The sequence below is a fragment of the Tupaia chinensis genome, unplaced genomic scaffold (genome assembly GCF_000334495.1).
Source record: "Tupaia chinensis unplaced genomic scaffold, TupChi_1.0 Scaffold000168_1, whole genome shotgun sequence".
NCBI lineage: Eukaryota > Metazoa > Chordata > Mammalia > Scandentia > Tupaiidae > Tupaia > Tupaia belangeri.
In genome coordinates this window covers 1,028,227-1,043,041 of record NW_006159643.1, presented here as the reverse complement: position 1 = coordinate 1,043,041, position 14,815 = coordinate 1,028,227, and the positions used below count along the sequence as shown (strand labels likewise).

At 34.6% G+C, this 14,815-nt stretch overlaps 1 protein-coding gene across 7 annotated transcripts in view; it reads right to left on the bottom strand.

Moving 5' to 3' along the window:
* CNOT2 (CCR4-NOT transcription complex subunit 2) overlaps positions 1-14,815 on the bottom strand; it is a 119,116-nt gene that overhangs the window by 4,693 nt on the left and 99,608 nt on the right. For 6 of the 7 annotated variants that reach the window (XM_006146175.3, XM_027770922.1, XM_006146174.2 and 3 more), the window contains 7 exons: positions 13,773-13,897; positions 12,731-12,851; positions 12,483-12,639; positions 11,223-11,284; positions 11,084-11,133; positions 8,622-8,722; positions 6,072-6,216 (listed from right to left, as the gene is read on the bottom strand). In XM_006146175.3, the coding sequence (XP_006146237.1) occupies positions 6,072-6,216; positions 8,622-8,722; positions 11,084-11,133; positions 11,223-11,284; positions 12,483-12,639; positions 12,731-12,851; positions 13,773-13,897 (761 nt within the window). Of the gene's footprint in view, positions 1-4,694; positions 4,739-6,071; positions 6,217-8,621; positions 8,723-11,083; positions 11,134-11,222; positions 11,285-12,482; positions 12,640-12,730; positions 12,852-13,772; positions 13,898-14,815 lie in introns of all 7 variants that reach the window. The other variant, XM_027770919.1, reaches the window with a different exon arrangement.

The following is a 14,815-nucleotide window of genomic DNA, read 5'->3' as shown; positions in this document are numbered from 1 at the left end:
CGGACCCGGTGGCTTAAATCTCACGCCGGGCGCGTGTGCGTGCGTGCCCAAGATCCCGAGAGGAGAATGGAGGAGAAGGGATTGCGGCGTGACCATCCCCCCTGGGGGGTGATTTCTCGCTTTCTGTCTCTATGTCTCTCTCTGTCTGTCTGGCGAGCGCACGCGCCCTATAGCGAAAACCTCTCAAAAAAAAAATAAATAAATAAAAAATAAAATAAAAAAAAATCACTAATGCCATCAGTGATCTAATTATAGAGAAGCGTACACAGCAATATTTTCTCAGATTCTCAAAAAATAATAGCTTTCAGTGGTGTGGTGCTTAGTTAAGATACCTGGATCCCACATGGTCACCTGTGAGATATGAGTCCCAGGCCAGACCAGGCGGCCTGAAGAAAATACATGTATGTGCATGAGTGCCCAAAGTCCTGAGAATGGAGACGAGGAGAATGTGGCATGATCATTCCCCATGGGGACTGCTTTCTGACTTTCCCTCTTTTTATCTTTGTCTCTCTCAACCACAAGTGTACATGCTCTATAGCAAAGTAAAAACCAACAAAAAAACCCCAAAAACAAAAAATCAGCTTCCTCTTAACCATAATAATGAATACATATTCATTTAAATTTTAAGAAAGTACCAAGGCTAATTAATTTTTAGAAATATTTTTTGGGGACCAGCAGTTAGCATAATGGCTATGTCGCTGGACTCCCACAGTCGACTGCAGTTTGCGTCCCCGACCTGGTGGCTTAAAACTCACTCTGGACACATGTGCATGCATGTCAAGATCTGGAGAGGAGAACAGAGGAGAAGGGATTGTGGCGTGGCCAATCCCCCTGGGGGGTGATTTCTCGCTTTCTGTCTCTTTGTCTCTCTCTGTCTGTCTGGTGAGTGCACGTGCCCTCTAGCAAAAACCTCTCCCCCCCAAAAAAAATATTTTTTGAACAAAAGTGTATATTACTAATTAAAGTACAAGGATATAATAATATGTACCAAGGAAATTATTGAAAAAATATCACATTTATACAAACTGTGATATAAAAAAATCAGAAATCCTGTTAGATTCATAAGGTGAATCTAAGCTAAAAGAATCCTTAACTGTTAGATTCATAAGGTGAATCCAGCCTAAAAGAATCCTTAAATTCTTGTCTTTAATTTGAGAAAGCAGTTGGTATTAGGGCAACCTACCATCATGTAAAAATTTACTATGGAAGAAATCATTTTAAAAATTCTACTGATTAAGACTATACAGACTATCTGAATCACTACAATTTTTTTTTTTTTTTGGAGAGGTTTTTTGCTATAGGGCGCATGCGCTCTCCGGACAGACAGAGAGAGACAGAGAGATAGAAAGTGAGAAATCACCCCACAGAGGGGATGGTCACGCCGCAATCCCTTCTCCTCCATTCTCCTCTCGGGATCCTGGGCATGCACACACACGCGCCCGGCGTGAGTTTTAAGCCACCGGGTCCGGGACACGAACGGCGGTCGACTACGTGGGAGTCCAACAACATAGCCATTACGCTAACCACTGGTTCCCTGAATCACTACAAATTTTAAATTAGTGAGATATATTCAACTCTAGCAAAATTACAAAGGACATCATGGCCTACTAAATTAAGTATACATAAAGGTAAGATAAGCCACTAAAATACCAAATTTTTCTATATATACATTATTGGTTTAGAGGAAATTCTGTAAATAAATAATGGATTGAATCCTAGAACTTAAAGTAACAAAAATTTTAAGGGGTAAAGAAATACTTCTGATTTTAAATCACCTTATTCCTTCCTTAATATTACAATTTTCTGATATTCAATGATTCTAAAAAAGGAAAAGCGGATCATAGAAGATATTGAAAACAGTGACCAAGATTATGGTCTAGATCAGTTCAATATCTTTCAACGACACCAAGATTATATCAAGCTAGTAATTAAAATACTAATTAATATTGCAGAATTATGATGCATGGAAGCTATTTAATATATTTTTACCTGTGAACAGTATATCACATCCACAATAAAGATCTGTTAATACATACATTATGCATAGAACACAAATTTATTAATTACGAATCAAATTTCTGGAATGGGACTGAACACACAAATCCTTTAAAACTATAGTGAAAGGGGAGGCTGGCAGGTGTCGTGTGATTGGGACACTGGACTCCCAACATGGCTGACCAGGGTATGAGGCCCAGACCTGATGGCTTGCTATCTCTCGCTCTCTGGCCAAATTAAAAAATAATAATAAATCAAATAAAAAATTCTTAAAAAAATAAATTGTAAAAGGGACCAGCAGATGGCACAGTGGTTATGTAGCTGGACTCCCACAGTATGTGCCCAAGAACCCAGGAGGAGAATGGAAGTGAAGGCATTTCTGCATGGCCATCCCTCCTTGGGGGTGAGTTCTCACTTTCCCTATAGCTATGTTTGTCTGTCTCTGTCCAGCAAGCACATGTTCCTTAAGGCAAAAGCCTCTAAAAAAAAAATTGTGAAAAACTTATTCTGTGACCATAATACAAACAACTTAAAAGTTTTAAGTTCACGAACCTGCATTTTTTTTTTTTTTGAGGCTGGGAGGTTCTTGCTATGGGGCACGTGTGCTTACCAGAAAGGCAGAGAGACAGAAAGCAAGAAATCGCCCAAAGGGAATGGCCACGCTGCAATCCCTGCTCCGTTTTCCTCTCGGGATCTTGGGCACACACGCACACGCACCCGGTGTGAGTTTTAGCCACCAGGTCCAGGAGTCGAACCGCGGTCGGCTACGTGGGAGTCCAGCGACATAGCCATTACACTAACTACTGGTACCACGAGCCTGTATTTTAAATATAACCAAGAGGTGAGCTCCTGACAGAAACCAACAATTCTGCTTGTTTTCATGACTAAAAAAAAAAAAATACGTGTAAAAAGTACCAGTGCAGGGACCAGCAGTTAGCGTAATGGCTATGTCACTGGACTCCCATGTAGTTGACAGCGGTTCGCGTCCTGGACCCGGTGGCTTAAAACTCATGCCGGGCATGTGTGCGTGCATGCCCAAGATCCCGAAGGGGTTGTGGCGTGGCCATCCCCCCTGGGGGGTGATTTCTCGCTTTCTCTCTCTCTGTCCTTCCAGCGAGCCCACGTGTCCTATAGCAAAAACCTCTCCCCCCCCCAAATGTATTTTAATTATTCATAGCATATAATTATAAGTATGCATTTCAGATAAGTAAACTTTTCTTTGAATGAAATTTATTTCGCTGAGAATTGCTTCAGTGGGAAAGTATAGCAGTCCTACATCATATGTATATTTAAAAAACTCTATTAGGGGCATATGCATATGCCAGAGAGAGAGAGAGAGAGAAAGCACTTCCAGTGAGGGGTGGTAACATCTCTATCCTTGCTTCTCCACTACATCAGGATTTAGGGCATATGAGCACATCCACCCGGATGCAGAGGCTGAGATTCAAACCACAATGGTCCATGTGGGGATCTGGCTTCCTCCCTGTACCATGCTTAATCACAGTACTACAGGGTCAGCCCATTAAGTCCTATTTTAATGTTTAAGTTGTTTCTGGATATTTAACTTTATTATAAAAACTGATTTTATCACAGAAGCTGATTTTCTCATACATATATCTAACTAAAATTCTATACCTATGTACTACAAGCATTATTCCTTTTTGCATACATATATTTGGACTAAGTTACAATGACATTGTCCAAAAAGTTTCAAATTGAATGGAGAAAACTTTACTTATTAATATACTTTCCCTATCAAAATATATTTCTTCTTTCCTTTGGTATATTACTTAATCCAGAGGGTTGTTAAGGTATGGCCCTGGCCCAGAACTAGTATCATTATTGGCATCATTTGGGAGCTTGCTAAAAATACAAATTCTCAGGCTCTAGTAGCAGACTTACTAAATCTGAAACAATGAAGGTATGGCCCAGCAATCTGTGTATTTAAGAGGTCACTCAGCTAATTATGATGCAAGCCAAAGTTTCAGAATCAATGAGTTAACTTAATAATAGCTACAATTTTTCCAACTTTGAATAGTAGTTACTATAATAATAGTGATTAAAAAACGAAAAAACAGCAACAGGCCCAGCCTCGAGAGGCCTGGATCTGGGTCCCACACCAAACTTAACAAGCTGGGTATAATGGCACACTCCTGTAATCCTAACTTAATTTGGAGGCTGGGATGGGAGAGATTCCCATGTGGTAAGACCCAGTCAAAACTATTCAATGATTTCTTCTATTAAACATCATCGTTATCATAATATATCATCATAATTTAATACATCTAAAAGAAGCAACAAACTACCATGAATACTATCAGATATCAAACACCTAGTACGTGCTAAGTGCTGTAACCGAGTGTGTATGTGTGTGTACGTATGTCATTTAATCTCCATGCTGACCTAAGGAAAAATATTGTCTCAATTTTGCTAAAAAGGGAATAGGCACAGAAAGAAAACTGCATATGGTCAAAGAATAGAAGCAGGAATTAAAATCTATGATACAATGACTATGGCTTTATACTGTATTATATTACATATACACACTTTATACTTAAAGAATAGGTAACATATACAATGTCTCACATAATATTTTTAACTAATTACTTCTATTTAACCAAAATATTAAGCTATGGATATATCTTTTGAAACCAAGATATTCATTTTAGAATGGTCAAAATAAATGTAGTATACAGTACATGGGTTTGTTCTGAGAAGTAAAGACAGTTCCACTGAGAAACACCTAAAAAAAAAATAAAAAAAAAGATGTATTGGGTGAATCTTATTTTGGTGTTTTTTTTTTTTTTTTTTTTTGTTAGGCTAATCTTCCTATTTCTTTTTCCAAGGTTTCTTTGGTTTTGGTATTGTTTTTTGAATTTTTCTGGAGAGGCTATGTGCTGACCAGAGCCACAGGGACAGGGAAAGGGAGAAAGCATCCCCTCTGAGGAATGGTCAGGCCACACTCCTTCTCTATCTCCCCCTTCTTTTGACACTTTAGGCACACACACATACACACACACACACACACGTGCCTGGCATTTTTCAAATTGTCAAGACTGGGACTAAAACCACAGAGTTGGCCATGTGACATCAGGCTACCTTATCCACTAACCCACTGAGTCAGCCAACCCTGTCCCAAGTTTTATATGAAATATTCTTGGGATATTTTTGTGATAATTACCTAGTAAATATTGTGCACTGTCTTAAAATGTCTTAACTTTAAAAAAAAATCAGTGTAATAAAGCAGATTCAAAAGACAAAAGCCCAAACTAATGACTAGAAAGTTGTTCAAAGTACTAATTATCAAAAATATTTTTCTTCTGTTTACATTTCTTTAAAGCAAACAAAACAGGCTCTACTTCACAATCCTACCAATCACTGAAGAAAAATTCATTAAGAAAAATTCTGGAGTTGTGAAATCAAATAATGTCTACTAGCAGACTAAGTACAAAGTACTAAACACAAATATGAAATTTGCACTGACACTGATGGAAATTTTGCACATGGGACAGTAAGAGCATTTTTGTAAGGAAAGTTGCAAGAGCAAAACAATGGACATTTTTCACAGCCCATTTCTCCCTGGTATTTAGCACAGTAGTCATGGAATAGTCATGGCTAATGCCTGCAATGTTCTTCCTTTACATGATCTGCAAATAAAAATTCAGGCATCTGTCATGAGGTGAGTGAAAATGTAAAAAGCCTGTTTACATACGGCTTTTAGGAAAAACTCATACTTGCTTAACTTAAGGTAACAATAATATAAAAATTCATGACTGAGATTGCAAGAGGTTATCTTTATTTTGTAATTCTGTAGATACAAAAATATTTCAAATTACCAAGGCTTGTGTAAAAGTACAAAATCTCTCACCAAGTTTAATAATTTTCTTAACTATTAGTGAAATGAACCATTTGGGACACAGTCTTAAAGAGTTAAAATCAAGCCAAGAATATGGAGATAAAAGAGTTGGCAGATATCAGGCACATTACTAACTTAGATGCTTAGGTAACAAATAAATAGATAGAAGAGGGCATTATTAAATCTAGGTTTATACATGTGCACAGGGAAAAAAATATACCTTAGCTACTTTCCTCCAGTTAAGACAGTCAAAGAAGTAGTATGTTCCCCTCTCATATGTATTGGTTTTCATTGTTGGTTCCATGCCTGGTGCCCTGGTAATCCATACTCGTTCTTCTTTGTGGTATCTCCAATCACGGTTAAAACTTCAATTTTTAAAAGAAAAAAGGTAATTAATTTTTGTTTGTAAAACCTTTCTCAGAAAAAATAATTTTATAAAAAAGGGTGCTTTAAATATATCCTTACTGAAATAAATATAATTCAATTTGTTCAGAAAGTACAGTCTGTAATTAACATATACATTTTTATTTAATTGAAGAAATTTTTAGGCAAAAAAATGAGATTTTTAAAATTCTATGGGCAATGTGATAAATTCTCAGACAGACTAAATAAAGATAACGCATTCCAGAAACTTAACCCCTTTCCTGCCTTTAATATGTGAAAGAAATTGAGATATTTATCCCAACAAACAAAAACCACAACCACTTATATTATCTGGTAAGGAACTAAATATTAATGCAAAATCTATTTGAATTAACTATTTAAACTAACATAATTTTATAACTGTATTGAAAATAAAATACCCATTTTGAAATATTTTAATGATTGTATTACTTTATTTTATTGAAATCTCATTAATTCCAAATTCTCAAAAGCTAAGAGAATATCCATTAGAATTCATGCAATAGTCAGTGAGGATTTGCACCACTTATAAATTGGAGAAGTAACATTCAAAGGAGCTCAAGCTTCACAAAAATAAACCTTCATGTAAATAAATGTTTTCCTACAAACACTGAGGTAGTTTTTAGACCTAAATAAGATATGAGATGGAAACTGGAGATGAATGAGTTACTAAATACATTTATTTATTAAAGATGAAATTAAAGAAAGGTAACAATCCTATCTTACAAAAATGAGGAAAACATGGAAAAAATAAGTCTTCTCAACTGAGAAATAAAAAACAAAGCAATTCATTATCAACCTAGTAACGTATCTAAGTCAAGGTTATTTACAGAAATGTTATTAGGAACACTATAAAATTCTTAAACCTGACAAAAGGTCTCCCAATCTTAAGGTCAGAAATTTTTACTAACCATTAATTCTACAGTATCATGATACAAAGAATAGTCTAGTGGTAACAAAACATGTTATCAATTGGACATATGAGAAATCACAAAACTTTTATTCTTCGCCTATCAGGCAAAAACAAATGCTTAGGAAAAAAGTATCTAATGAATCAACTTATTTACATTAACTTCTACTCAAATTAGTCAACAGACTGCTGATAATGAACATAGATTTTATCAGTACTTTGAAACATACAACAAATATGCAGTGCCCTGACTATATAATATGAAATAGACGTTATTAAATGACGAAATTCAGGCCATAGTGATGTGATGATTAAGGTAGCTGGATCCCACATTGTCGACTATACAGTTAGAGTCTTGGACCCTGTGAGGCTTGCAAAACCTGCTAGGTGCATGAACATGTGTGCCCCAAATCTACAAAGGTGAAGGAAATGGAGAAGGGATTGTGTTGTGACCACCCCTGGGGGTGCTTTCTTTTATTTTTTCCCTCCTCCTTTCTCTACAGTGAGCACACAAACCCTCTGGCAAATTATAAACACACACACAATTTTTAAAAAAGTGAAATTCCAGGTATAATTATTATATATATATTTCTATAAAGAGCAAAAACCACAGTCATAAAGCCAATCTTATCATTCATATATTATGAAACTTAGATTCAACAAGTAAGCTGATTCTGTTTTATTACAAATTTAATGTTGTTTAAGTTTAAAATTCCCTTTATGTAGAGTGATTATAAACCATGGTAATATATGGTTTTAATCTAAATGAAATTAATTTTAGTAAATATAAAAATAACTCAAACTACTTGATGAAGAAATTATTTCCATTTAAAAATAAAGAAACTGGGGGCAACAGACGGTGCAACAGTTATATCACTGAACTCCCATGTAGTCGAATGCGGTTCAAGTCCCAGACCCAGTGGCTTAACTCATGCTGGGTGCGTGTGCACCCAGAGGAGAATGGAGTCCCAAGAGGAGAATGGAGAAGGGACTGTGGCAGGGCCATCCCTCCTCAGGGGTGATTTCTCGCTTTCTGTTTCTCTGGAGAGTGCACATGCCCTATAGCAAAAATCTATTAAAAAAAAACAAAAACAAAGAATAAAAAACACAACCCTATTGACACATAGATAATATAGATAACATCTCTGCTCTGGAGGCTGGAAGCACCATGGGAGGCCTGGATTCATTTCCTGTGACAACTTGTATGCAGTAGATGTGACTATGAGTGCCCATAATGCTAGTTAATTAGGAGGTGGGGGGTAAGAGGACTGCAACATGGCAAGACTCTTCAAAAAAACACTATCTCTGTCTGTCTCTCACCAATGACTTCTCCCTAAGGTAAAGAAAAAAAAGTAGAAGAAAGAAATTTGAAGCCATCATCATTTAAAAAGATAAAAACAAGTTTTCAGAATGGTCAAAAACCATAATACAAAAGTAATTAAAATAACTTGAACATACAGCTCTACTGCAGCTAAAAGTTGTAATACATCGCCTCCGTTCATGTAATAGAGATAGAAGAGAAGGTCTTCCCCGTATCGACCAAGTTTTATTGCAGCCAACTGGAAAAGAAAAATAAATTATTCTGAAATGCAAAAAATATTTGAAAATCCTGATACATGATTAGTATCACTAAATTATCAATGGAAGGATAAACAGAAACTGTCACTTTATAGCAAATAATTCCATTACATAATTCCAGAGATGGGTAGTTGTAATTGTAAAATGGTGTTTCCTTATTCAATTTTAAATAAATAAAACTATTTAACAATTACTACATGTACTTGATATGCTAATAGAAAAAAAGGTAAATAAAAACTTCCAAAGAAGAAATACTGACTGTCACTCCAAAGATTTATTAATAGCTAATGTGTCAATACTAGAACACTGTGATCAGAAATGTAGAATTTAACATTCAAGTCTTACTTCTATTACAAACATGACATGTTCAAGTTATTTAATACCTCTGAGCACTAACTATAAAATGTGGATATTGATACCTAAGAGTTATTACTAAGAAAGTGAAATGAAATGCATAAAGGTATATGAAAAAGCCTTGTATAGTGCCAGATACACAGAGGCTTATAAGAAATGTTCACTGAATCTATATCTGACAGTGACTCACAAACCAGTTTGCTGTATGTTTTCAGCAAACCACAGATGGTGAGTGCAAAATCACAGAGATAGCTCTTTATTTTGCTTAGACGGATGACTGAAAGATGATTACTTTACATCTCCCTTCCACAAAATAGAAAAATATAGCTGCCTATGAAACTATACAATACAGATGGAGTTCTACTGTCCCAAATTCTCACAATACAATAACCTTAAAAACTCCCCAAGATAAAAACATCTTTATCTCTTTATGTGATCTAATATCTAAATGTTTGGCTATTATGTGTTCTTTGAATGTAATTTCTCTTTCCATTGATGTTATCCCCATTTTGACAGCATTCCCCAATGCAATAAATTCTCCTAAATCAGTATGTGGTGACTTCAAAATTCTGTGGAAAATCGATTTAAAAGTATGATTTTAGTGCAAAATATTCTAGAAATCATTTTGAAATGCATTCTCCATGAACTTTCTGAGAAATACAAGAGGTATTTCTCAAATTGGACTAAGAAAGCTTTGAAACACTTAGGTAACTGAAGCAAAAGAGCACTATAGTGGAGGTGGCAGCAAATTACTCAATCCATGGACAGAGAGTATCACGAGACCTCTCTACTTCCCATAGTTTGCCTTCCATTTATTCAAGTATTAAAAGACATACAACCCTTTACTTGCCTTCCTACATCAATACCAACTTGACCACACAACTGTATGGCACAGACTCAGAATAAAATCGATTTAAAAGTATGATTTTAGTGCAAAATATTCTAGAAATCATTTTGAAATGCATTCTCCATGAACTTTCTGAGAAATACAAGAGGTATTTCTCAAATTGGACTAAGAAAGCTTTGAAACACTTAGGTAACTGAAGCAAAAGAGCACTATAGTGGAGGTGGCAGCAAATTACTCAATCCATGGACAGAGAGTATCACGAGACCTCTCTACTTCCCATAGTTTGCCTTCCATTTATTCAAGTATTAAAAGACATACAACCCTTTACTTGCCTTCCTACATCAATACCAACTTGACCACACAACTGTATGGCACAGACTCAGAATACACACACTCACACACACACACACACACACACACACACACACACACAGAGCATGCATAATTACAAATGCATACATATATATCTACATATGTATTATATACACATATGCATAACAAATATTTTTCACGAAATTATATCTTTTCACAAAGCTACGATAATTTAGATATCATTATGCATTCTGTAACAAAAATGAACTGTTACTTCTTTCCCAAAAGCAAAATTTGTCACTTTCCTTCTTTAATTATACAAAGAGAGATTAAAGTTGTAGTCTTTTGTTAATAATTAGTTTATAACTAGACTTTTAGGCAATTAAAAAATGGAAAATAATAGAGTAAAAGTCCAAAGTCATAAACGGTTTTTACATATGTATTGTTCCATTAAAAATACTGTATCTGTACTACCATAAAAGAAAACCTCTTATTGATAAGGGCATGAAATGAGAATATCACAAGAAAAATTTATCAAATTTTCTAAGTTAGTTTATTTGCACCAATTGTGGTATGCTCTGTACATTCGTACTAGTAACAAATATTTTACCACTCCAAACGTTGCTTTTAAAGTATTATCCAGGACACTATCAAAATATTAAGATTATAAACAGAGAAATAAAATTATTATATATAACTAAATGGACTTACAAAAACATACCCTTGAGACTGTTGCTAATAATTCCAAAATATTATGCTGTCTAAATTGAAAAATGACACCTGAAAAATAAATTCATGCTGACTGAGTAGAATAATAAACTACACTCACCTTATCCCTAATGTGAATGTTCGTTAAGTACTCAGATGGAACATGGAAGTCTGGATAATAAAATGAAAAGAGCCTTATTAACTGATTCTCAGTTTAAAATATCTTTTTAAAAGGTCTGAATACAAATAGATTTTCCTACCTATGTCTTGAGGTCGACAAGGTGAAGATGCCCACGGTGATGCAAATTTGGGATAGAGATTTCTGAATAAGGGGGAAAAAAAATTTAAGTCCAAAGCAGAATGTAAGAGTTCTAATTTATTTTAAGAAAATAGGGTAAAACAAAGACTTTAAATATAAAACTAGCACCATTGCTTCTAATTCCCTTTCTTGGGTTTACTTTGACTCATAGAACAGGCAAGTGGAATAAAGATATGTGTGTGAGTGGAGTAAGAGAGAAAAATACAATAAAAGGACTTCCTTTAGTATTCTTATAACAGAGGTTAAATAATATATCGAATATATATATTAAAAAATCATTTATAATTTTCTTTCAACTGACCTCAACTAAGAATGCTTTAAATTTATCAAGACAGTAGCCCCAAGTTAAATTACATTCTCATTTATGTAGCCAGAAATTAATTAGTAATTACCAGAACCCTGACTAAGTTTAACAGAGAATGGGAGAAAACAAACTGGAGAAATGGAGATGAGTTTTGAATACTTTTGTTTCAAAGGGGAATAAAGAAATGGGACACGCAGTAGCACACATTGGCCGATATGGGTTTAATTCCCAGCATACTCTAAAACCCAGGCATGCTGACACCCACCCTATAGTCCCAGCTACTCAGATGCTACGGCAGGAGGACTGCAATATCTGGAAATCTTGTGTGCACGCATCACACTTATGTGCATGCACACACACACGGTGGTTTTTAATTTTTTTTTTAGATGATAAAACAGTTTATGCTGATGGAAATTATTTAACAAAATGTATAAGACCGTTAGTCATGTCCCTGAGTTTTCAAGAGAGGTTTTAAGTAGAAAGCATGAATTATCTAGTTATAGCATGGAAGAAAAGAGTAAGGTGGCACAGATGGTAGCAGGTAGGTTGATTACGTAGCAAGACTGTGTGGATGTTCTCTTCTTCTAACTGCTTTCACCCTTCTTAGTAAAGTTGAAATAAAACCATGGAAGCATTGTGGAGAAGATTTTTGGAGGAAAGAAATTCAAGGAGTTGACATACTAGGATTTTGGAAAGAGCATATGTTACGGGAAAACTGTCAAATTATAAGATAAAAAATACTAAGGAATGACAGTGATTCAGGAGGTAATAGCATAGTGAATGACCCGAAGAGTTAGCAGATAACAGCAATAGTGATTGGCAGCCAATGATATAAATTCATGACATGAGATTGAAAACTGGAAGTATACAAATTTGAAACAAAAGAAAAAAACTTACTCAGGAGAGTTCAAATTGAGGCCTAGTGTTGTTAAGTCGCTTCCTAATGCAAGATGTACCATTCCTGGGTCTGTCTCTGCTGCCCTGATAAATGTTAACAGGCCAATCATTCCAAATTGGTCCGTCACCATCCCTTGAGGAATGTTAGTAACCCGACCTAGGTAAGAAAAAACAATCATTTTTATTTTTGAGAAAAAGTGAAGAAAATGCGTTCTAAAATGATCTTTGACATATTTGTAAAGTCCCACCATCAGGTAACACCTGGATCCCTTTTTTCTGCTGGTTATTATTTTGTGTTGTTGAACTTTTATCTCCAGGGAATTTGGGTCCATCTGTACTTGAAGTTGTCTTGCCAGATGTATTCAAATTCTAGCATAAAAAAAATTAAATGTAACATTAAAATTTGTTGAATGCACAAATTTAAGTTCACATATTAATGCCTTGCTATTCACTCTTTATTAAACTGGTAGTAAATTATTACCTGTTTTCAAGTTCTAAATGAAAATTTGGTTTCCGTAACTGTCCAATGGTAGGCAAATAAATCCTATACTACATTTGAGTACTTAAAGGTCAAGAAATCGCAGAAAAATATAATTTATCTTAGGTCTTCAGTAACAAAAATTATCATCTCTCTTCCTCTGGTTTGGGATTCATTTGAAGTTACAACTCTTGAATGCTTTCATTTAAAAAAGAAACTAAACATAGTATATTACCTAGGATATCACCAAAGCAACCTCCAAGATAAATTAGATCATATGGACTTAAAATTCATACTTATTTTAATTCTTACCCAACAATCTTCTTTATCAACTATTTTAACAATACATAAAAATCTCGTCTCACACACACACACAAAAAGCTATTTTCAGTGAAATGTGGAAGAAATAAACACATTTGCTAAGTCAGAAAGAGGAAGCTGAGTTGGCTGAATCAACACAGGTATTAAAAATGTGTATAAAGATTCTTCAAGGAGAAAACTTACTCAAGAAAAACACAGCTCCTTAGAAGGCTATATTATCAAACTTCATGGGATCCAGCTGACAGGGACTACAATAAAAGTCTAAATTAACTCTGAGAAGTTCAACAGAAATTTGCAAACCTATATGAAATAGGAAAAAAATAGGCTATCTTCTAAGTTATAAAGCTTTTCCACATTCTTCAGAAGTTAGATTATTACAGATATTCAAGATAAACAGCTTTGTCATAATATTTAGTGAGTAACCATTAATATAAGAGAAATCTGAAGGGAAGAAACTAAATCACTCACATACACAATTCTCAGTTACTTACAGATTTACTGTCATCATTACTTGACGTTGGATCCTTATAACTGGAACCAGGTAATGCTGGAAAATCTTCATTGTGTATTGAGAAGTCCTGGGATTGCTCATTTGCTGGTTTTGTTACCATTCCAACTATGTAATGAAAATAATCCAGAAAATTGCAATTGAGATTTAATTGCAATTGAGATTTATGATATTTTGCTTCAGGTGATAAAAAATAGACTTTCCTCATAATAACACACCCAAAAAAATTTTTTTTAATGATATGAAAACATACTTCAAAAAATTAGTATTCAGGATAACATACTCAGGATAACAATGAAGAACTGAATTTTGATGTGCTAACTAATAACTCATCATACAAAATAATACAAGGGAAATAAGTGGTAATCTTGTAACTCTAATGTCGTACGTAGGTACCTAAAAATATGATTTGCTATTGGTAATAATTATTAAAATTTTGGTTTAAAAGCTTGGTTTAAGTATTTGACTAGATATTATAAACACCATTAATTGTCAAAGTACAAATGAACAAAATAAAATTTAAAATATGTCAGTATTCTACTTAAAAGTGACTTACAGAATGAGAAAATTGCAATCAATTATAAAACAACTCCATATTATTTCAGATTTTCTTGGACTCCATGTTATAGATGTAAAACATGCAAGAACTGGGATATAATCCTCCCACTATACTTGGCATAAGTCGGGCCCTTATTGGAGAACAATATCCAGTTTGGGGCTCCACAATTCAAGAACGATATGGAGAAACTAGAGATGGTCCAAGGAGAGCAACGGGAATGATTAAAGGGATGAAAAAATGGACCTATGAGGAAAGGTTAAAAACATTAGAGTCGGAACTCAGAATCAAGTAGCGAGGTTCTCAACTTCCAGGGCAGATCACTTTGTGTTATTTTTGGAAGAGTAATTTGGAAACTTTAGAATATGAATAATAATTTTTCCCTTCTTTACATATTGTTATTTATATTCATATTCATATTTTTGAAGGTACAGAAATTATTTTGGTTGAAAGATGGGAAAAATATTAAT